At 45.1% G+C, this 22,853-nt stretch overlaps 1 protein-coding gene across 1 annotated transcript in view; it reads left to right on the top strand.

The window, feature by feature from the left end:
• Positions 1 to 22,853, top strand: part of STS (steroid sulfatase (microsomal), isozyme S) — a 99,422-nt gene that overhangs the window by 71,054 nt on the left and 5,515 nt on the right. Inside the window, exon 9 of the mRNA XM_006835648.1 lies at positions 8,024 to 8,145. Within this exon, the coding sequence (XP_006835711.1) occupies positions 8,024 to 8,145 (122 nt within the window). The remainder of the gene's footprint in view (positions 1 to 8,023; positions 8,146 to 22,853) is intronic.

Below are 22,853 nucleotides of genomic sequence, written 5' to 3'. Positions count from 1 at the left end.
CCACAGGATTTCCATGGCTAACTTTTTCTCAAGGTGATTCTATTCATGGTGCTGCATGTGTGTCAAAGTAGAACTGTATTCCTAACTTTTCCACTGGCTCATTTTTCAATAGTATCTGATTAAAGAGTTTTTTTTCCCAAGCAACTCTGGGTGGACTCGAATCTGCAACCTTTTGAGCACTCCCTACAGACTCCTTCTAGTCAGTTAGTTAAATTAAAGACCTTCTCCGTCAATTCCTGTATCCCTGTGTTTTATATATAAAACAAAATACTTCTGGGTTAATTCTTGGATTATTAACTGCAAAATGGGCAGTTCAACCCCGCCAGCTGCTCCACTGGAGAAAGAAGTGACCACAGTTTGCTTCGGTAAAGCTCTGCATCTTAGAAAGCGTGTGGGTCAGTTCTGCTCCATCTTGTAGGGTTGGGCTGAGTCCGAATGGGCTGCGTGCCGGTGCGTTGAGCGGCGATGTGTCCGAATCTGTCAGGTACTGAAGTCCTAAAGAAGGTCCATGTGGATTACAGTGAGATTCATTACTTTGACCTTCCGCCTTCCTCTCCACCCTGCTGACCTTGTCTTTCCCCCATCTCTGCATCACCGGCACCCCTGGGCCAGCTGATCCACACCCTCTTTGCCCCCTTCATGTTGATGGTATAGTTTTCATTTCGGCGCCTCCCAGCAGCCCTCTGCCCTGGCAGCGAGAGTGGCAGCTGGCTCCACTTTTGAGGGTTCTGCTTCCCAGCATGTCTGCAGTTAGCAAGTTCTAAATGAACCATCTTGCTCTTATATTTAAATACAGCTTCAGATGACATTGCCAATGGGCTCTCTTTAAGTGTTATTATCCATGTGAAGAGTTTTAAGGGAAACACATTGACTAATTGTTTTCATTAGTTTGGTGACAGGCCAGGGCAATGCCAGTCAAAAAGCAGCAAGTCTTCTTTAAATTTGAACTCTGAGCAAGTGGGAGCCCAGGACACAGCAGCAGCTTGCTCTGAGCCCAGTCTTAGGGGGTCTCACCTCCCATTGTGTCCACATATGTTTCATTGTGGCTTTGAACCCCATTGCCTTCCAGATCGCATGCAGATGTCAGCTTTGAGCTATTCAATTTCTGATTTGGACATACACTCCCTGCTGTCCCAGTAGATAGTGTGGAGAGTGGGGATGCTGCCCCATACCCTACAGTGCACAGGACAGACCCCACCACAGAGAATGACCAGTGGGTGCAGACCAGGGATGCTGTCCCACACCCTACAGTGCACAGGATGACCCCCACCATAGAGAGTGATCAGTGGGTGGAGACCAGGGATGGTGCTCCACACCCTACAGTACACAGGATGGTCCCCACTACAGAGCGTGACCAGTGGGTGCAGGCCAGGAATGCCGCCCCACACCCTACAGTGCACAGGACGGTCCCCACTACAGAGTGTGACCAGTGGGTGCAGACCAGGGATGCTACGCCACACCCTACAGTACACAGGATGGCGCCCACTATAGAGCGTGACCAGTGGGTGCAGACCAGGGATGCTGCCCCCCCACACCCTACAGTGCACAGGATGGCGCCCACTATAGAGAGTGACCAGTGGGTGGAGACCAGGGATGCTGCCCCACACCCTACAGTGCACAGGACGGTCCTCACCACAGAGAATGACCAGTGGGTGGAGACCAGGGATGGTGCTCCACACCCTACAGTGCACAGGACGGTCCCCACTACAGAGCATGACCAGTGGTTGCAGACCAGGGATGGTGCTCCACACCCTACATTGCACAGGACGGTCCCCACTACAGAGAGTGACCAGTGGGTAGAGATCAGGGATGCTGCCCCACACCCTACAGTACACAGGACGGTTCCCACTACAGCGAGTGACCAGTGGGTGCAGACCAGGGATGCTGCTCCACACTATATAGTATATGGGATCTTTGGGGTAAAAATATAAATGGTAGCACTAGTGTATGTTGATGATACAGAAGGAGAAAGCAACAAGATAAAAGGTTGTTGTCATGGAGATGATTACGCTTGCAGGCAGCCCCTACAACAGAGCAGATGGCCTCACAGGGTTTCCTAGGCTGCCATGTTTATGTACGCAGATTGCCAGGTCTTTCTTACATGACACCATTGGGTTCAACGTTCCAACATCTGGGCAAGTAGACAAGAGGAAACCATTTATTCCACCCAGGAAGGAGTGTTGATATCCCCAAGAATCAAGTTTTAGAGGTCACACTTTTTTATCTCTTGTTCCATCACTAAAAGAACATTAAATTTGATCCACAGTTTTCTTTTCTGTAAAGACCTCAGTTCTCTGATGCCTTGTCCTTTTTTTGTCACGTGAAGACAAAGAGACATGATTCATTTCAGGTCTCCCAGTTGTTTTTGCTGTCTTACAGCCTCATATGTGATTTGTTAAGCTGCTAACTGTAACGTCAGCAGTTTGAATCCACCAGCCTCTCTGGGGGAGAAAGATGAGGCTTTCTGCCCCCGTAAAGATTGACAACCTCAGAAGTTCTACACGGGGCCTCTGTGAGTCGGAACCAACTCGATGGCACACAACCACTATGAGTCAGAACCAACTCAAGGTCACCTAACCACACAGCATGCTAACTTTCTCCAGAAATGGATCAAAGTTGCAGAAACGGCCGATCTGAACATTATGTAGGCAGCGATGGGTCACGGTGTTTAGTGTCTACATTACATTGGATCACCTTCCGTCCATCCTTCCCCCTGCATTCCTCTCCCCACCACCCCCACCATTCTTGTGACGTTAGGAAAACATTTCCACAAGAGCACTGTGGACATGAAGCGATGTCAGGCAGGCTAACTGCGCATCACCCACGTGGATTAAAACTATCCCGGGTGTCTTCAGAGCGGTGACATCATTCCAACGTTTGCCTCAACAGGCTCACTGTCCTTTTTTCGTGGTAGAAATGAGTCTTTCGTTGACAGACCATATTTCTCCAGTGCTCTTAAACATTGGCTTTTCATAGCGGTGTGATTTATCACCGGCTTCGAGGAGAGGGCCTGTTAGGTATAAGATATATGTATATAACAAACTCTTCTGTGAACTTTCCTTTACCATTTGTAAATGAAACTTATCTCTACGTTTTGGTAGAGCTGAGTTTCATTTACAAATGGCAAGGGAAAGTTCACAGAAGAGTTTGTTTCCTTCGTTTAAAAGCATCTCAAATATTTTGCTGTGAAGTCAGAAAAAGAATATTCTGAGATGCATAGACTCATCTGCTTCTGAGTGTGTATAATGAAAATTCTCACAAGCATATGCACCAGTCCAGCGGTATCTCTGTGGAACAGTCAGTGATGCTGAAGACATCCAGCGTTCTTGTTACCTTCTTCCAAAAGATCGTACCACCGTTACCATGAACTCAATGCGGCTAGGATGAACCTCCCCTCGCGCCTCCTCCCCTCCCCTTCCACCCTTGGTGGTGGTGGTTGTTCGGTGCCATTGAGTCAGATCCAACTCATAGTGACCTTGTGTGTCGCAGCCAATCACTGCCTGACCCTGTACCATCTTCACAATTGATTTTGTGTAAACCCATGGTTGTAGTCACTGTGTCAGCCCATCTCAATGGAGTGTGGGGGGGGGTCTCCCTCTTTTTCCCTGACCCTCTACTTTTCTAAGCATGATGTCCTTCTCTAAGGACTGGTCCTTCCTGACAACCTGTCCAAAGTATTTGAGGCAGAGTGCCCTCCATCGTCCCTTTAAGGAGCCATCTTGGCTGTTCTTCCTCCAACACGGTTGTCTCCTACCCTTGATGTTGTTGTTGTTGATAAATGCTATAGAGTCCATTTCAACTCTTAACAACTCTGTATAGGATTTCCAAGATGCGGCTGGTGGGTTAGCAGGCCAGTGTTTATCCTACAGCGCCACACCAGGACCCCTCCTACCTGGTACCTTTTTATAGTTTTTGATTTCTGCAAACTTCCTCGTTTCAAATAAGTAAGGTCTGTTTGTGGTTGACTTTGTGCACTGGGCATGCCATGTGCTGGGGCCTTCTCTGGGCTCTGTTTCTCTCTCTGGTGTGGTCACGTCGTGCTGTGTGGATGGGCCACGTGTCTGTCTGTTGGCTGGGTATTGAGCATCTCTGATCTTTCCACCTTTCAGCGACTGTCAACAATGCCTGATGCTGTGAACACTGGAGGGCTCGTTTCGGGTTGATTCCCACCCCTTACCTCTGGCTCTTTACCTAGGTTTGGGATGACTTGTTGTTGATCATTCTGTGCACAGCTTAGCAAGGAGCCACGATGCCAAACTGTCTCCCACACTGACTGCACCGTCTTCCATTGCCGCCAGCCGAGGATGAAAGTCCTCATTTCTCTCCAAGTTTTCCGGCACATACTCTTGTCCTTTGCCTTTCTTTCATGGTTTTTTTTTTTTTTTTTTTCATCATTGCCATTCACATAAGAGTCGTGGTGTGGCACTAGACTGCTAACCACATGACTGGCATTTCAAACCCACCAGACACTCCTTGGAGTCCTGGTGTGGCACTGTAGGAGAAGCACTCGACTGCAAGGTCAATTTGAAACACAAGGTCAGCAGTTCAAACCTACCAGTTACTCCTTGGAAACCCTATACAGGGTCGCTGTGAGTCAAAACCAACTTGACGGCACTTAACAACAACGAAGCCACTTCTTGGAAATCCTATACAAGGTCACTGTGAGTCAGAACTGACTCAGCGGCACTTCACAACAACAATAACTTTCTCACAGACATGAGGCAGTATCTCATTGTAGTTTTGATTTGCATCTCCCTACCACAGTGGTGCTGTGGGTTACTGCACTGGACAGCAAAATCTGTTTGAACTGCAAACTCAGTGGTTCAAGCTCACCAGCTACTCCTTGGAAACCCTATCCAGGGTCGTTATGAGTCGGAACCGACTTGATGGGACTTAACAGCAGCGTTAACAACAACAGTTAAAACTCACCAGTCACTCTCAGAAACCCTACACATGGATGTTGTGAATCGGAACTGACTCGACACCAAGAGTCACCACCACCACAAGGTAGCCAGTTCAAAACCACCAGCCGCTCCTTGAGAGAAAGATGAGGCTTTCTGTTCCTGTGAAGCTTGACAGTCTCTGAAGCCCTATAAGGAGTCAGTGTTGACTCGATGGCAGTAGGTTGGTTGGTTTGTTGTAGTGGCTGACGCGGAGACCTGGTGGAGCCGTGTTGGGCTGCTAACCCAGAGGTCAGTGGTTCACATCCATCACCCGCTCTGTGGGAAAAAGATGAGACCACCTGATTCCATAAAGAACACAGTCCTGGAAATCCTATGGGCAGTTGGACCTCATCCCATAGGATCACAATACGTCAGAGTAGACTTGGTTATTGTTGCTAGGTGTCCTTGATTCGGTTCCGACTCATAGCGACCCAATGTACAACAGAACAAAACACTGCCCGATCCTGGGCCAGTCTCACAATTGTTGCCACGCTTGAGCTCATTGATGTTACCATTGTGCCAATACGTCTCACTGGGGGTCTTCCTATTTTTCGCTGACCTTCCACTTTACCTTCTCCACGGACTGGTCCCTCCTGACAACATGTCCAAAGTATGAGACAAGTCTCACCATTCTGACTTCTAGGGAGCATTCTGGCTGCACTTCTTCCAACACAGATTTGTTGGTTCTTCTGGTGGTCAGTGGTACTTTTTGGCAATGAGTTAATAGCTAATGGTGAACATCTTTTCATGTCTTCATCGGTCATATGAATATCCTCTTGGGGAAAATGTGTGCTCAAGTCCTTTGCCCACTTTTTCATTGGTTGTTTGTCCTCTTTTTCAGTTGCAGAAGTGTTTTGGTGTGGGTTGTTTTATATTAGACTCATCACATGTGTAGTTTCAGGATGTTCTTCCAATCTGCAGGTTGTTGTTTTGATGTGCTGACAAGTCTTTACCCTTTCAGGGTGCTATGACCAATTTCAGTGTTCCAGTGCTGACTCTGCCCCATCTGAACAGTCCCATCTGCCATCTTCTTAAGTCGTGTGGAGTTCTGTTGACCAATTTGAGAGGTTTAGATGGAGGTGGCGCCCAGTGATTGGAGATCCCATCTCACTCTTGGGGTCTGCTGGGAGGTGGCGGTGGGGGAGAGGGTCAGGATTTGTCTGTTCCCTTCCTTCCCATCTCCATGTCCCTTTCTTCCATTGGGGGAACTCCATCCTACCATCATCCTGCCCACACACATCCTTCTCTTCCCTTCTCGTCGCTCAACGTTCTTCCGAACCTCATACTGTTAAGGTCTGATGTTTCCTTGAAAGGAATTTGAAAGGAACAGGCGTACAATAGCGGCCATTTCAGGATGGAAATTGTGTTTCACGAGAACACGCTGTTTTTGAATAGACCTGTCCCTGCCATCTTCTTGGCTCATGGTGAACAGGAACGCCGCCTTGGGAAGCTAGCCAGCTCTGTCTTTTGTTCTTATTTTTAACTTATGATAATAGAATATTTTCAGTCCATGGCCTTCTGTGGAGTACGTGATTAATAATAAGGGTTGAGGCCGGAGAAGTGCTCAGTAACAGGGCTGTAATTACATTACGGGTTTCCAGCAACACGAAAATAAACCACAAACAAAGTTCAGCGTCTCCAGCACGCGCCCCCAAATTATAGAGCCGTGCTAGCCTCCCCTTGTTAAATGCCTCATCAGGGGAGATGATGGGGATATCATGTTTTAAATCAGAGAAAGTAAATCTGCAAGTCAAACACTCCAGCTCTTTCAAAGAGGATCTCTGGCCCCCAGTTCAATGGGAGAGGCCAGATAGTATCCGTGGCCTCTATTTCAAAAGCAGATCTTAATTGATGGTTAGCGATAAGAAAAATGGTAGGCGTTAACATTCATCTAAACTCCATGTGATCCTGTTTGCTCATAAGAAACCTTATTTATTTATTGTGTATGTTCTGACAAGTTTCCCTTCTTGCCCGAGCTCTATCCCCAGCAGTAGTTGCTGTTGATAGCTGCTGTGTGGTTGGTTCAGACTCACGAGGTCTCATGGACAACAAAACTGAATGTGGACTGGCCCTATGACATCTTCGTCTTATCCGGCATGTAGGAACCCATCCTTGACGCTGTTCGGGGGAGCCACCTCCTGGAGGCGTCTGCCTTATTTTTGCTGACCCTCGATTTTACCAACCTAGATGTCCTTTTCTCGTGAAGGCCTCTCCTGATGGCCTGCCAGGTCTCTTCTTCCTCGCTTCTATGGAGCCTTCTGGTTGTATTTCTTCCATGATTGGTTAGTAGGTTTCTGGCAGTCCACAGTATAATCGATACCCTTTATCACCACCTTCATAGCTCCAGAGCATCTGTTCTTCTGTCTTCCTTGTGACGGTCCACTTTTCCTAATGCATATGTGACAGGATGCAATAGATTCTCGTGGGTACCACACATCCAGATTGTACGCAGTAGTAGCATCGTTGTTATTAACAAGTTAATTCATTCTGATTTAGAAACTCACTTTCACTCAAACCCATCCATCTCCAGTTGCCCTCTGCCATATACCAAAAAAAAATCCAGACTCATTGCCTCAGAACCAATTCTAGCTTACGGTGGTGACACCACGTGTATCTGTTAATCCCTTTACAACCTACCACATCAGTCCTCTTACTTTCAACAGACCCGTCGTTTTTATATAAAGTGTGCCCTTTGGCAAAGCAATAGTCTGAAAGTTGGGGCTTCCAAGAGACAGTGGGTAGAGTCATTGGGAACGTGGAAGCCAGGTGAACGCTGACTAGTGGTCTGAACTTGGATGAGTGGCCGAAACTCCTTGTGACTTTCTAAAACTCAGTCTTCTCACCTATCCATTGGGGGTGAGGATAAGACCAGCTCTGGAAGACGTGGTGGTCAGAGGTGGGATTGGATTGCAGAACATGGCGCCCTGTAGTAGGGTTGGTGAGTGTTCTCTGTGTTGGCCACTCTCAGATAATGGATGTGGCCATGCCGCACCCTCATTTGATGGGAAGGACTGTTTGGAAGGAAAGATGTTTTAGTCCAAGGGTGGTATGGCTGATTGCCCTATTGGTTTGTTGCACAGGGTCATCGATGGACGAGACCTAATGCCTCTGCTCCAAGGGAGAAGCCAGCGTTCGGATCATGAGTTCCTCTTCCACTACTGCAACTCCTACCTAAATGCTGTGCGCTGGCACCCCCGAAACAGTGAGTACGCCCACCCGCCCATCTCCAAACCTCCTTCCCAGCCCTGCCCCAAGAATGGGTGATGGTAACTCATGGCATTACTCTACAGGGGTGCCTACAAGTGGATTCTACTTGCTTTCCCTCTTTCTGACAGCATACTCTTTCTCCTGGATGCATAGTTTTTAGGGAATCATGAGTAGTTTGGGGATAGAACATCTTACCTCCGATGTAGAAGAACCTGGTTCGATTCCCGGCCAGTGCATTTGATGTGCCACCATCACCCATGTATTGGTGCAGCACTGTGTGTTGCTGGGATGCTGAGCAGGTTTCAGTAGAATGTCCAGATTAAGAGAGACCAGGAAGAAAAGCCTGGTGTCCATCAGCTTCTGCAACTCCTGTGGATCTCAATGGTTCCATCCACAATTATCATGGGGTCATGCAGGACTGCTTTAGGGGTGACTAATAGCAATAAAAAAAACAATGGTACAGATCCCAAGGACTGGAGCAGTTAGTAACTCGTAAAGTCTTCACATCTGTGACTCGACCCATTAGCAGGTAGTGGCGTGTCCTTGAGGCAGCGGGGGCTCAGCAGTGAAGCCCTCACCTTCCAAGTGGGGTTCCCCCTCGTGCACCGCCACCACCGTCTGTCTGTGGAGGCCTGCATGTTGATGGGATGCTGAACAGGTGTGAGCAGTGCTTCTGGACTGAGAGAAAGCAGGAAGAAAAGTCTGGCAGCTTGTGGATCACAAGAACCAGGTGACCCTGTGGTCAATGGGACGGCACAGGGCCAGGCAGCATCTCCTTCCATTGTGCGCCGGGTCACCGTGACTGAGGCCAACTTGGTATCAGGCATAAGGACTAATTGGACAGTGTCTCTCACCTGAGTCAGGTCCCTAAGGGCTTCGCTTTCATGGCTGAACCCAGGCTCAGAAAGTGGCTTTCTTCTTGTCCAGCTGCCCCGCTGCTTCTCCTGGCCCTTCCTATTTATGCTCTACCCTGTTGCTGTTGCTTTATACTTGCTGATCCCACTGCCCGGAAGGACTGTCTGTCTCTTGGATGCTCCTCCTCTGTCTCTTGGATGCCCCTGCCTCCATCCCCCAAGACCCCAAAAGGAGCACCAGACGCTCTATGTAACTTACTGGTGCCTTGTCCTGCTTGGAAAGCCTTCTCTTTGCTCCTGTGGCATTGCTCTGAGCATGCTCTGTGACATTTAAATGCTCACCTGGGGTCTCGCTCTCCCCACCCTCCAAGACGGGGACCATGTCTTTTTAATGTCTACTTTGTCTCTGACCATCTATATTTGGGGCCATTGCTGTTGTTAGCTGATATGGTGTCAGCTCTCCACTAATGCCCGCTGTGCAGTCTACAAAGTGTGCTTGAACTCCATGGACAAATGACTCTCTTGACTTCACGCCCTTGAATGGGAGAAACCGTCGATTGTCTTTCATTTAGAGGATGTGTTGGGAGCTGTCACCTTCCTGGTTGCCCATGATAAAAACACGAATCCTTCTTTGGACTTAATGTGATTCAGTGGGAGAAATTTTGTTTTGTTTTGTTTTTTCATTCCAAGAATGTGCTAAGAACTTAAGTGTCCTTGTTAGAAGCTGGATGCTTTATATTGTGCAAACATGGATAATTCACTTGACTCCATTTACTAGTTGGAAGACTCTGTGAGGTGTTTTCCCATCATACAATGTACCAGGAACTTATATCGGTAGAAATGTGCTGCATAAGGTTTCCTTGACTCAAACCTATATCGAAACAGATTGCCAGGGCTTTCTTTTATGTTTTGACGTTTTATTGTGATTTGACTGAAGATCATCAGTTTTGCATTCAGAAAATCATACCCTTGATTTCATGTCAGTGATTGCAATCCCCTGATGAAACCTCCTCACTCATTCCACTTTCTCCCTGTAATTCTTGTTTCCATTTCTCCAGCTGCTGAATTTCCTCTTGGGTAAATGTTGCCTTTTTGATCATGAATGGTTGACCATTCCCTGATGTGCGTACCTCACTAGTTTTGTTGTCTCTTCTAATATAATTCTATCTATTGCTTGGCTGGCTCTGGTAGCATAGTAGTTACAAGTCAGGCTACTAACCTCAAGGTCAGCAGTTCAAAACTATCAGTAGCCACATTTTTCCTGAAGGTGGGAGCTTTTTCTCCCTACGGTATGCAAGAAGAGACAGCAATCATGGCCATATAGCCAAAGTACAAGTATACCCCATAATATTTCACTATTAAGACAAGAGCCAATAATACCTGCTAAGCATTACATGTAAAAAGGGAAGCCTATCTCCTGATCATATCTATCAGGAGATACCTAGTAAACTTAATAACACAGCAACAAACATCCATTTAAGCATTAAAAAACCCACATAACTACTGGAAATGACAAACAAAACAAAAGATCTCAAAACATGTCCAAAACCAGAAAAGAGTAACGGAAACAAATGAGCTGGAGACAGACAAAGGCTCCTCAGAAGAGGAAGAGCAGGTTTTGGATTTGCCTGAGAAGGGTGATATGGAAACAAATTCAATGCTCTGAAAAGGGGTGGAGAAAAACAAGGACGAAGTCAGGAAAGTACTACAAGAGCAATCAGACAAGATTGATACAGTATTGGAAACCATTCAAAACCTGCAAAAAGATGTCCAGATGATTAATAATAATATATCAGAAATGGACAATACAATGAAAGGGGAAAGGAGCAGAACAGAAGAGGTGAAAGCCAGAACTAGCGAGCTGGAAGACAAATCTATCAAAACTGTAAAGATAGAAGAGAAAAGGATAACAAAAATCTGAAGAGAGAGTCTAAGATTCATGCTGCATAACATGAAGAGGAACAAATTAAGAATCAATGTAAAGAAAACAAAACTCCTCACCACTAGACCAATAAACAACATTCTCATCAATGGAGAAAAGGTTGAAGTTGTCAAGGGCTTCATTCTTCTTGGATCAACTGTCAACACTCACGGAAGCAGCAGTCAAGAAATCAAATGACATATTGCGTTAGGCAAATCTGCTGCACAAGACCTTTTAAAGTGTCGAAGAGCAAAGGTGTCATCTTGAGTACTAAGGTGCACCTGACCCAAGCCATGGTATTTTCCATAACCTCATATGCATGCGAAAGCTGGACAGTGAATAAGGAAGACCATAGAAGAAATGACGCATTTGAGTTGTGGTGTTGGAGGGGAGTATAGAAGGTGCCATGGTCTGCCAAAAGAACTAATAGATTCGTTTTGGAAGAAGTGCAGCCAGAGTGCTCCTTGGAGGTCAGGATGGACAAACTTCATCTCTCATATTTTGGACATATTGTCAGAAGGGACCAGTTGCTGGAGAAGGATATCATGTTTGCTAAGGAGGAGGGTCAGAGAAAAAGAGGAAGACCCCCAACAAGATGGATTGGCCAAGTGGCAGCATTGATGGACTCAAGCGTGGCAACATTAGTGAGGTTGGCCTAGGGTTGGACAGTGTTTCGTTCTGCTGTGCATAAGGCTGCTATGGGTCAGTACCGACTCAATGGCACCTAACAACAACAACAGCATTCAACACAAGGAGCTCTGGTAGCGTTGTGGTAACAAATAGGGTTGGGAACCTTAAGGTCAGCAGTTTGAAACTACCAGCCGCCCTGTGGGAGAAAGATGAGGCTTTCTGCTCCCATAAAGATTTACATCCTTGGAAACCCTGTAGAGGGTCACTATGGATCAGAACCAACTTGACATCACTTAACAACAGCAATATTCAGCACAAACCATGCAGGCAAGAAGACAATATGGAGACATATCCAAAACCCTAAAAGAAAGAAAACTGCCAACCAAGAATCATCTATCCAGCAAAACTATCCAGCAAATACGATGGTGCAATCAAAACATTCCAGGATAATCAGAATTTAAGAGATTTTATCAAAACCAATCCAGCACTTCAAAACATACTAAAGGGAATTCTTTGGACTGAAAACAAACAAGAACAGACAACAACCAGAGATTGACAGGCGCGGCAACATCACCTGGAACTCAGTCGATGGATAGCAGAGTTCAGAACAGAACAAAACTACAACAACAAATTCAAAGGAGCTGAGAGGTCAACCAAAGATCAAAACAGTATCAGTGTCAATAAAGGGATAAATGTAGGAGCAGAGATTCAAGTGGTGAGGATGTCAGGTAGATTACAGGCTACAATAGATTCTCTTAAATGGAGAGAAAAGTTAGTAGACTATAAGGTAACCCCAAAGCAAGTTAATACTTCACAATTTACCATGAAAATGAACTTCCAAGCAGAACAAGCAAACATGAATACCAAGAAATAGCACATAAAACACCAACTCAGCACAAGAAAACATGCAGAACAAAGGAATAAACAGCACTACCAAAAAATTAACATAATGGCAGCAATTAATTCATATTTATTGATAATCACATTGAATGTCAATGGATTGAATGCACCAGTGAAGAGACAGAGTGGCAGAATGGATAAGAAAACAAGACCTTTCAGTATGCTGCCTGCAAGAGACACACCTTACACACAAAGACCAAAACAGACCTGCTACAATTTGATGAAGTTGCCCTATACTTACGTGGATGTAGTAGCTCAGAAAAGGGAACAAATCTTTACAACGAGTACCACTCCCACCCCCTCGGTACATAGGGTTGATATGGATGGGCAACTTAGACATTGGCCAATGGGTTGGGACCAGGCTGGCAAAAGGAAATGGAGATAAGACTCTTGTGGTACAATAGTGAATTATTGCCATCAGGACTGACGGTAAGGGTAGGAAATATAGAGGTAGATGGTTTTTGACAAAAGGAGGAGAGTGATTGATTTTGCAGCCCAGGAGCGGAGGTCCCTGGGACCATCAAGTGAGAAGAGTGGAGAGCAGGACCCTACCCAGAGACACAGTGACACCAGGGATGGAGACAGAGACGATGACATGGACAGATGGAGTGACTGGGGACACTGGACTCAGGGAAGGAGAAGGGCTGTGTGCTGGTGGCCGTGGATGGGGGAGCCTGTGTGGTATACCATTTGATTATTTGACGATGCATGGAGGGGATTGTAATCATTGCAGTGAAATGAAATACGATAGGACGAGTGTAAAGCTGATGTTCTCCCATGTAAACCTCACATTAAAAACTTAACAACAAACAAAAAACGACCAGTGGCGTGCGATGGAGGAGAAAGATGAGGCTTTCTACTCCTGTAGAGATTTACAGCCGCGGAAACCCTACACAGAGTCGCTATGAGTCGAAACTGTCTCCATGGCCCACCGCCACCACCATTGTTTAGCTGAAAACTGAGTCAAGATACATGAATTCGGTTCCAGCAAGAGTCACAGTGTCAGGTTCCAGCAGTCTCTTTCTGACCAGTAAACCTGGTCTTTTTTATGATATTGCGTTTTGTTCCATGTCTTCTCCCACTCTATCTGGGACCTTGTAATGTGATCACTTTCAGAGCAGTTGGTAGCTCTTCTAGTCTCAAGGTTGTGGAGACTGATGTTCAGGTGTTCCATTAGTCCATTGGACTAATTAATTCTAAGCATTTTCAGTTTTCATCCCTCTTCCTTCCTCTGGGCAGAGAGAGACCAACAGTTTCACTTTCGATGCAAACGTTTCTTCCGTGGAGAGCTGGGTAGTTTTGAACCATCAAGTTTCAGGTTATCAACCGATTGCAAATTGTTTGCACCACACAGACTCTGTATATATTTGCTATGACTAGGTATTTAAATTTTAAGCCACAGTACTTTCAGTCATCTCCTATGCATGTGAAAGCTGAATAATGAATAAGGAAGACCCAAGGAAAATCAGTGCATTTGAGTTCTGGTGCTGGAGGACAATATAGAATATTCCATGGGCTTTCCAAGGAGGAACAGATCCATCTTGGAAGAAGTATAGCCAGAAGTTTCCTTAGAAGCAAAGACAGAGAGGCTTTGTCTCACATACTTTGTGGAGAAGTTGTCAGGAAGAGCCCGTCCCTGGAGAAGGCGGGACGTCATGCTTGCTTACATGGAAAGGAAGAAGACATTCACTAAGATAAGTCACCACAGTGATTACAAACATCGCAAGGATTGTTAGGGTAGCACAGGACCCGTTAATGTGGTGTGTTCCACATGGGGTCACTGTCATTGGAGCCAACTCAACGACAGCTAACAAGAAGAACAGTAATACTTAACACAATGTAAATAAATTGCTAGTACCATGTTTCCCAAATTGGGGGATTGTCACCCCAATCAGTAAAGATCCGCTTTAGTTTTTCAATCCTGTTTCTAATACACATAAGGAAACAATTGGTTCCCGTGTACTATGAGCTTAGAATCATTATGAGGTTGGTAGAGCTGACTTACAGAGCCTTGGTGACACAATGGTTAAGCAGTTGACTGGTCGCCAGATGCTCAGAGGTTAGACCAAGACTGGGAGGTCTGTTCACGTAAAGGTGACAGCCTAGAAAACACCATGGGGCAATTCTACTCCATCACTGAGTTCGAATCAACTGGAGCGCACAAAACAACAACAAGAGGACTGGCTTAAATGCCTGGAATCTACAGAAATCAAGCAGTGTACATAATGCTTGTTCATCCTCAGAGGAGATTTCAGCTCTTGCTTCGGGGTTAAAAGAAAATTCCCCCAGGATGCACAAACGCTTTCTGCGTGACTGCCAAGTAGGTTGAACACAACTAGGAGTCCTGGTGTGTCGCTGTGGGCTAATGCGTCAGACTGCAAAGCCATTTGAACTGCATGGTCAGCAGTTCAAGGTCACCAGTTGCTCCTCGGAAACCCTATAGAGGATCGGTATGGGAACTGACTCAACGGTACTTAACACCAAGAAGTAGCATTGCAGAAAAGAGTGAAAACACATAGCAGTTCAGTCCTTTGTCTGCCCAATTCAGTGATGCTGACAACATTCTGCGAACTATGCAGCCCTCTTCCTCTGAGCAGTTCCTCCCCCATGAGAATAAACTCACTGCCCCCACCCCAGGGTTCCTAGTCAAATTTCCAGTGTCTGTTGTCAACGTGATTCCACAGAGATTGTTCTTGAAAGGACTTCATGACTGAGTCTGGAGTCCATGAGAATAGGAAATTCTGATCTACATTTCTCCCCCTTTTGATCATGATTCTGGAGCAGAGACTTTGATCAAAATGTTCAGTCAAGATAGACCAGCAGCATCTAGTTCTTGTGGTGTCATGGCAAAGGAGGTAGCTGGTGCTGATCCTCATTGGTTTTTATGAGGAACATCACAGCCTCTCTTGTATCCACAGGAATCACACAAAACTCCTCAAAACTCTACTTGAAATCTGGGTCATTTCTTTGTGATGTTTTCTAGAAACCAAAAACATGGCCTTAGGATTTTGGACATGGGACAAAATAATTTTTTTTTTCTTGTAAAAGAGTGTGTTGTTATTGTTGTTAAGTGCCATAGAGTCGATACCAATTCGTAGCAAACCTGCATAGGGTTTCTGAGGAGCAGCTGTGGCCTGAACCACCAATCTTGAGGTTGGCAATCCAGTGCTTATCCTACAGCACCACACCAGGAGTCCTGGTGCAGTCTAAATAATCAATCTTACCTATGTCTACAAAAGAACATGGAAGAAAGTTGCTTGCTTGCTTGTGTCTTTAATTGAGAGACTATTCGTTGAACTCCCATGGAAGAATTTTCTTTGCAAATGTCTTCCATGTGCCCATGTCTCTTCCTCTTCATAGGAACCTGGTTTCTAGATTCATTTTTAGATTAATTTACAGCACTCAGGTCTGAGCACAATGATAAGAAGAGCAATGCAGGGACTGGAGAAATGCCGTGAATAGCGTCTGCACTTCCCGGGTGTCAGAAAGAAGTCTGGTGTCATATCCCGAGCCTTGCAAAATCACCCTTAAATAACGCCAACCGCGCCCCGCCCCCACCCCAGCCCCTGTTGGAGAGGCTGGAAGGTACATGGTGGATCAGAGGCTGGAGAAACACACTGTGTGGAAGAGTTAAGGGACCGAGAGAAAATCAGGACAAGTGAGAAAAACAACACGTACTTTCTCATAGCCGACAGGCCCTGGGATAAATTTTGCTTCTTGGACATAAAGGTGGCATGTCCTATAAATATAGCCTGCCTGGTGCCAGCGATCCCAGAAAGGAAAACATCACGGGGCCTCCTTGTTGGCGTGGTTCATGTCCATAAACCTCATGCTTGGAGAATCATCTCCTATTTACTCTTCAGATTATGTCCAAAACTCAGGAATGGTGGTTGCTGTCTTGGTTCAGCATCTGTATTAATTCAGAGCTTTGTGTATTCATTTACTGTTGAGTCATGCCTTGAGCACTTACTGTGTCTGGTAGTCGTGGAGAAAATCAAATAGAAATCTACCCCAAAAGTTGCTTTATTCCTAGTACTGAGACTACAAAGGTATGTATATAAGGAAAAGGTGACTTTCATCCACACAGGTGGGGCAGTGTAAGTTCAAGGGCTGAATTCTCACCTTCCATACAGGACACCTGGGTTCGAATTCCACCCAGTACTCTTTCTTTATAGCCAGCACCCATCTGTCAGTGGAGGCTTGTGTGTTGCTGTGATGCTGAACAGGTTTCAGTAAGAGGGATGAGGAAGAAAGGTCTGGCGGTCTCCTTCTATAAAACAACCAATGAAAACTCAGTGGAGCACAATGGTCCGATCTGCAACAGGTACTGGGGATAGTGTTCCGTTGGTCAGGGGCCGTCTTAAGAGCAGCCAGGCCGCAACAACAGGGGAAAATCGATGGTCAGCTAGAACTAGTGGGCTGAGTGGACTGCGGTCATCTCAGGTCTGCTTGGGTAGGAGAGCGTCCACAGCAGCTGGACTATGGGGGGGCTCTCACCTTTCATCTTAGCGATCGGATTGCTACCTCACCTTGGAATGCTTCATGGGGAAACCAAAAAGGAATTGAGTATCATGGTTCAGTCCCAGGCAGTAGTGCATCCTGATTGTTAAAGGGATTTGCCAACTGCTTGTTAGATTGTTGGCAGCCGAAAGCCCGCCATTTGAGAGTATTTACACTGTGGAAATTGGCAAACACTGCACCCCCAAAACAAAAAAGTGACCGACTTGCCATCAAGTTGATTCTGATTCATGGGGTAGAACTGCCACATAGGGTTTCCAGGATCGTAAATCTTGGCGGGAACACACTGCCACATCTTTCTCCCACGGAGCCAATGACGAGTTTGCATGACCAACGTTTCGGTTCTCAGTCGAGCACTGTAATGGCTGCGGCACAGAGCTCCTATTACAAGTCAGGGTGTTTTCTTCCACCACAGAGCTGATTTACCAGCAGTTCTGGTATCGGAAAGCGAGAACTGATTGTAAATGTTTCAGATTCAATTACCATTTGCTCTGATTAGCTGAGGGATCAGACTCTGCAGACTTATTAAACACTTACGCTCACATACACACAAAAAATAGAGCCAGAGTTTTGTCTCCACCTTTTTAAATCACGAATCCCATTTGCATGTATTTATCATTTCTTCCGTATAATTTAATTGTCTCGGAAATTTGAATGGCATAACATCATTACGGTCTGAAACCATTACTCCCACGGCATTCAAAGAGCTCATGAACACACTGTGGTAACATGGACACCTCTTCTTGCTTTAAAATGAGAACTTTGAGTTAAAAACTACTGTTCAGTGTATGTCGGAATTTTGAGTTTTGACATAGGAATGCGTGTTAGTAAAAATTCAATGCAAGGACCACATGATTTTGTGGATGAAACGTATCTTGGAAGGTAGGTAGATATTTGTCTCTGGGGTTGTCTTATAGACAACAGACCCAGATGAGTATATTCTTAAATTAAAACCCAAAAACCAAACCCCCTGTCTGTAAGTCAAGTGACCCTGTGAGGACAGAGGAGAGCTGCCCCTCAGGATTTCTGAGACTAAATCTGTATGTGAAACTCTTTCAGAGTGGCTGGTGGATTTGAACCACTGACTTTCCGTTGAACATAAAACTTAGCCCACAGAAGCACATGCGCTCCTTAGTGCTAAATAAATGCTCACATTAATGTAAGAACTCCGAAAGCAGCTGGTCAAATTCATAGCATGACTTCTGGCATAATACAGACCACATTGCAATCTGATACATGATTCATGGTTTCTGTATATTCTGTAAATTGTATGTATAGAGTTTTGATATCATCTAGAAAGAAAAAAAATAATTACTATTTGGGGGAGGGGAAACTTTTTGGCTCTTTGGGAAAACCAGTTCTATAAGAAGCTACAAAGAAAGATGTGGTCAGAGAAATGGAGACGGAATGTCTTTTTCTCTCTCTGAATAAGGAAGTCAACACTGTGTTCCTGATCCAGTAGAGCCATCAGATACAGTAACATTTGCCATTCAAGTGTATTTGAAACTTTTTTCTCCTCTGTATATAAATATATATTTTTAAAGCTTATCGTTTAAAAATTACTACGATAAAGTAATTTTGTTGTTGTTAAGTTTCACTGAGTCAGTTCCAACTCATAGCCACCCTGTATAGGATTTCTGAGGAGCAGCTGGTGGGTTTGAACCGCCGACCTTGTGGTGAACAGTCCAGTGCATGTCTTACTGTGCCATACCAGGACACCCAAAAAGCAATAGCTAAAAGATTTCATTCTATACAGATGTGTTCTTGCCCAACTTTTTGAAAAGTTCCTGTATTTCCAAACTTGTTGCTGTTCCATGTAGTTGAATCTGCCTGTTTTTAACTCTGAGACACCCCCCCACCATGTGACAGAGTAGAACTGCCCCCAAGTGTTTTCCAAGATATAATTTTTAAGGGAATTGTTTTCGTTCTCTGATGCTGTTGTAACAGATATGCCACAAGTGGATGGCTATTTAGCAAATAGAAATGGATTCTCTTGCAGGTTAGGAGACTGGGCGTCCCCATTTAGGATTCTCGTTCCAGAGGAAGGCTGTCTCTCTGTTGACTCATGGTTTAGGAGGAAGGCCCTTGTTTTTGTTCAGTATCTGTAGGTCCAGCATTTCTTATAGATCTCTGTGTCTCAGCACCAGCTTTCCCCTGCATCTCGAAGCTCTGCAGTATAGGGACCTGGCGCCAAAGGATCAATTAGGAGCCAGTCAGTATGTTAAAGGTATTTACATAGAGTCTTCTATGTTTTCAAAGAATTCTTAGTGTGTGTCTGTGCCTTTCAGGGGCCGCATATCTTAGGGCATGTGCAACTTATTTATTTAAGGAACCAAATTAAGAGAAGATGTGAACCATTGTGTTTTTCATTTTGATTGGTTACTCATTTTTGTTCACAGCAAATTTACATATAGGGTTTTTCACTATGATGCGGGCATCTTTCTGGGAGCTGAGTGTAAGAGTGTCTTTTTAATCCTCAAAGCCACTGTATAAGGTATGTACTCATTTGAAACAAAAATGAAACCCATTGTGTTGAGGTGATTCACACGCGTGAAGGCCCTATGGAACAGAGTACAATTGCCCAGGGTATTTTCAGTACTACATCTTTTGGGAGCAGATTGCCACGTCTTGCTCCCACAGATTCGCTGGTGGATTTGAACAGCCAAACTTTCGGTTAGCAGTGGAATCCTTACCCAGTACACCAGCAAGGCTCCCGTCATTTAACATTGGAAAATATTTTGTGAGAGAGAGACTGAACACCACACTCTGCCTCACATAGCGAGAAAGTTGTAGAGTCAAGATTGGAAACCAAACTGTTGATCCCTTAAGTTAGGTGTGAGTGTCCCAAACCACCGTGGAAGGGCGGATTCACTTCCAGGGCAAAGCGTGTTGGCAGATCCTTGTAGGGCAGTATTGACCATGGTCTGGCTGTATCTGCAAACGTCGATTCGATGTTTTCCTCAGGGAATTGCTGTGAGGGATGTTACTGAGCTGGTTAGTCGTTGTCTTGTGAACTCCTGGAGATTCCATGTGTGCAGAGTAGAACTGTGATTTTGAGGCTTTTTAATGAAGGCAGTGATCTTTCAGAAGCATACTGCCAGACCTTTCTTCTCACGTACCTCTGGGTGGGTTTGAACCAAAAACCTTTTGACACATAGTCGAGTACTTAGTAATTTCTGCCACTAAGGCATCCTTCCTGGGCAATGTTGCCTGTAGGTGGTGTATGGAAGCCCAGAGCGATTTTTTTTGTTTTTTATTTGATCATCCCATTGAGAAAGATATCCCTTAACCCAATCTGTGTGTTCATTCTTAAGACATCTTTCTCAATGATATCAGCTTGTTCCTGCTGTGAGTTTCCATAACCTGGAAGTAGTAAACATTGCCATAACTATTCCCATGGATGGATGCTTACTACTTCCTGATCATCCCTTTGAAAAGGATTTCCTTTAACTAAGCTGACAGCTGTTGGATACCATGTATGCTCATTCTTGTATGATCTTTGTCTGTGACCTCAGAACATCTCCTTCCTGTGTAGAGTTTCTGTAATCCAAAGAGGCTACAGTACTATGGATGAATGTTTACTACTTCCGGGTCATCCCTTTGAAAAGGACTTCCTTTAACTAAGCTGACAGCTGTTGGATACCATGTGTGCTCATTCTTGTATGATCTTTGTCTGTGACCTCAGAGCATTTCCTTCCTGTGTAGAGTTTCTGTAACCCAGAGAGGCTACAGTATTATGGATGAATGTTTACTACTTCCGGGTCATCCCTTTGAAAAGGACTTCCTGTAACTAAGCTGACAGCTGTTGGACATCATGTGTGCTCATTCTTGTATGATCTTTGTCTGTGACCTCAGAACATCTCCTTCCTGTGGAGAGTTTCTGTAACCTGGAAGAGGCTGCAGTACTATGTATAGATATTTACTACTTCCAGGTCATCCCTTTAGGAAGTACTTCCTTTAACCAAGCCAGTGCTCTTCAAGGTTCTGAGGAATTCCTGGGAGCCCAGAATGATCTCATTGCTTACTTTATGTTTGCTGGCATACCTATTTAGAGTTCTCTGAGTAGGGTGCTCTTCAAGGTCCTGGACCAGGTTCCTGCTTTCCTAACTTCAATTTGCCCAATGGTGGTTAATTTTCTTCTGTCATCTACTGAGTCATCTTGCTTGGTGATCATTTTACACTGAAAATAGATTGCACAAGGTGAATGTGATTTCACCCAGTTCATGGAGCCATATCGGAAAACCCATGGCCATGAGGATTTGGTCAGAGGCCAAGGACTGATGTCCAGAGGTTTTTAGGATCAAGTAGCCAGGTCCCAGCAGAAATGGGCTAGACACAGGCCCGTGTGGTTCGGGGTCTTGGTTACTTCCCATTGTTCTCATTGTACTTTGGTTCAGTCCTGCAGTAGCGCTGTTGCTAGGTGCCAACAAGATGCCGCATAAGGAACACTGGTGATGCTGTGGATTAGGCATTGGGCTGCTCACCACACGGTTAGCAGTTCAAACCCACCAGCTGGCTCCTATGGACAAAGATGGGGCTGTTCCCATAAAGATTTATGTTCTCGTGAAACCCGCTATGAGTCGGACTCTACTCCAGGGCAGTGGGTTTGGTTTTTTGGTGTAAGATGCTTCTAGTTTATTAAGCGGCTGGGATTGATTATCTTTGGGAGAAAACACGCTTAAAGATGTTGATTTCCAGGGTCCTCACAGAGATTCAATCAGAATGCCAATAAAATGATCCAAATCTTGTGCGCATGTATATAATAAAATGCAGCTCTTCTGTTTCTTTCATTTAAACAAATCCAGACAGGAACAGAGATACAGTAGCAAGAATAAGTCCATCTATCCTGGTAGCTTACTAGGGTACACATTGGGCTGCTAACCTCAAGGTCAGCAGTTCGAATCTACCAGCTACTCTCCAGGAGTAAGATGAGGCTTTCTGTTTCTGCAAAGATTTACAGCTTTGGAAACCCTATATACATGGTCACTATGAGTTGGAATCGACTCCACAGCATAAGACCATCCATCCTTTTATAATTATATATTTTTATATATAAAATCTTTAAAAAGTAAAAATGAGTGTCTGAAGGTCAGAGACCTCCTCACCTATTAAATAAAAAAAGTTCATTCATTTTTAAAATTGTGTGTAAACATGCCAGATTAGATGGATTGGTCCATACCAGAGTAGGATGCAATCCATTTCAATATGTAATTTCTGTATTCCATTAAACCCCAGAAGATCGTGACATTTCTGCACCCCCCTCTAAAAAAATGGCTTTAGAATCAGATGAGTCATTTTGAAGCCATCGGTTCATTTGTGTAATGAAACATTTGCCAGGTTCATTCTTGGTGGGTGTTTAAGAGAAAGATGAATTCTCTCTTGCTCACGGTTTTATTTCAGACTGGTTAGGAAAACCACTGCGCCTCCCAACGCCGAGGTCTGAGGTTTATTGACCTCCTCTGGAATCGATCTTCCCGTGTGGGCAGGACAGAGCGAAGGTATATTAACAACCTCTTGGTGTGCAGCTGCCGAGAGCAAGTGGAAAATAGAGGCCCTGGAAATGAGTTTGCTCCAGGAGACTGGCCTTGCTGGGAATTCTCAACACACCGAGACTTGACTCGAATATCAAGTTCAAAACGCACTCCTGATTTGCAGCAGTTTGTTCAGCAAGAGCGAGAGATGCTTTGAGACCTCTGTCTCCCTAACATCCTCCCCTGCTGCTGGCCTTGACTGGGGCGGATAAGTGGCTGCAAACTGGCAGCTCTCTCATGAGGACATCTGTCAGACCCGGAAAGAAAGGGAAGGAGAGGCATCTGTGTGAAGAATACCCTAAAACTTCTTTGTTTCCCACTTGTCGAAGAGTCGATACCCACGCATGGT

The sequence above is a fragment of the Chrysochloris asiatica genome, unplaced genomic scaffold (genome assembly GCF_000296735.1).
Source record: "Chrysochloris asiatica unplaced genomic scaffold, ChrAsi1.0 scaffold00018, whole genome shotgun sequence".
Classification (NCBI taxonomy): Eukaryota; Metazoa; Chordata; class Mammalia; order Afrosoricida; family Chrysochloridae; genus Chrysochloris; species Chrysochloris asiatica.
Note: the sequence above shows the minus strand (reverse complement) of the source record. Positions and strands in the feature narration are given on the sequence as shown.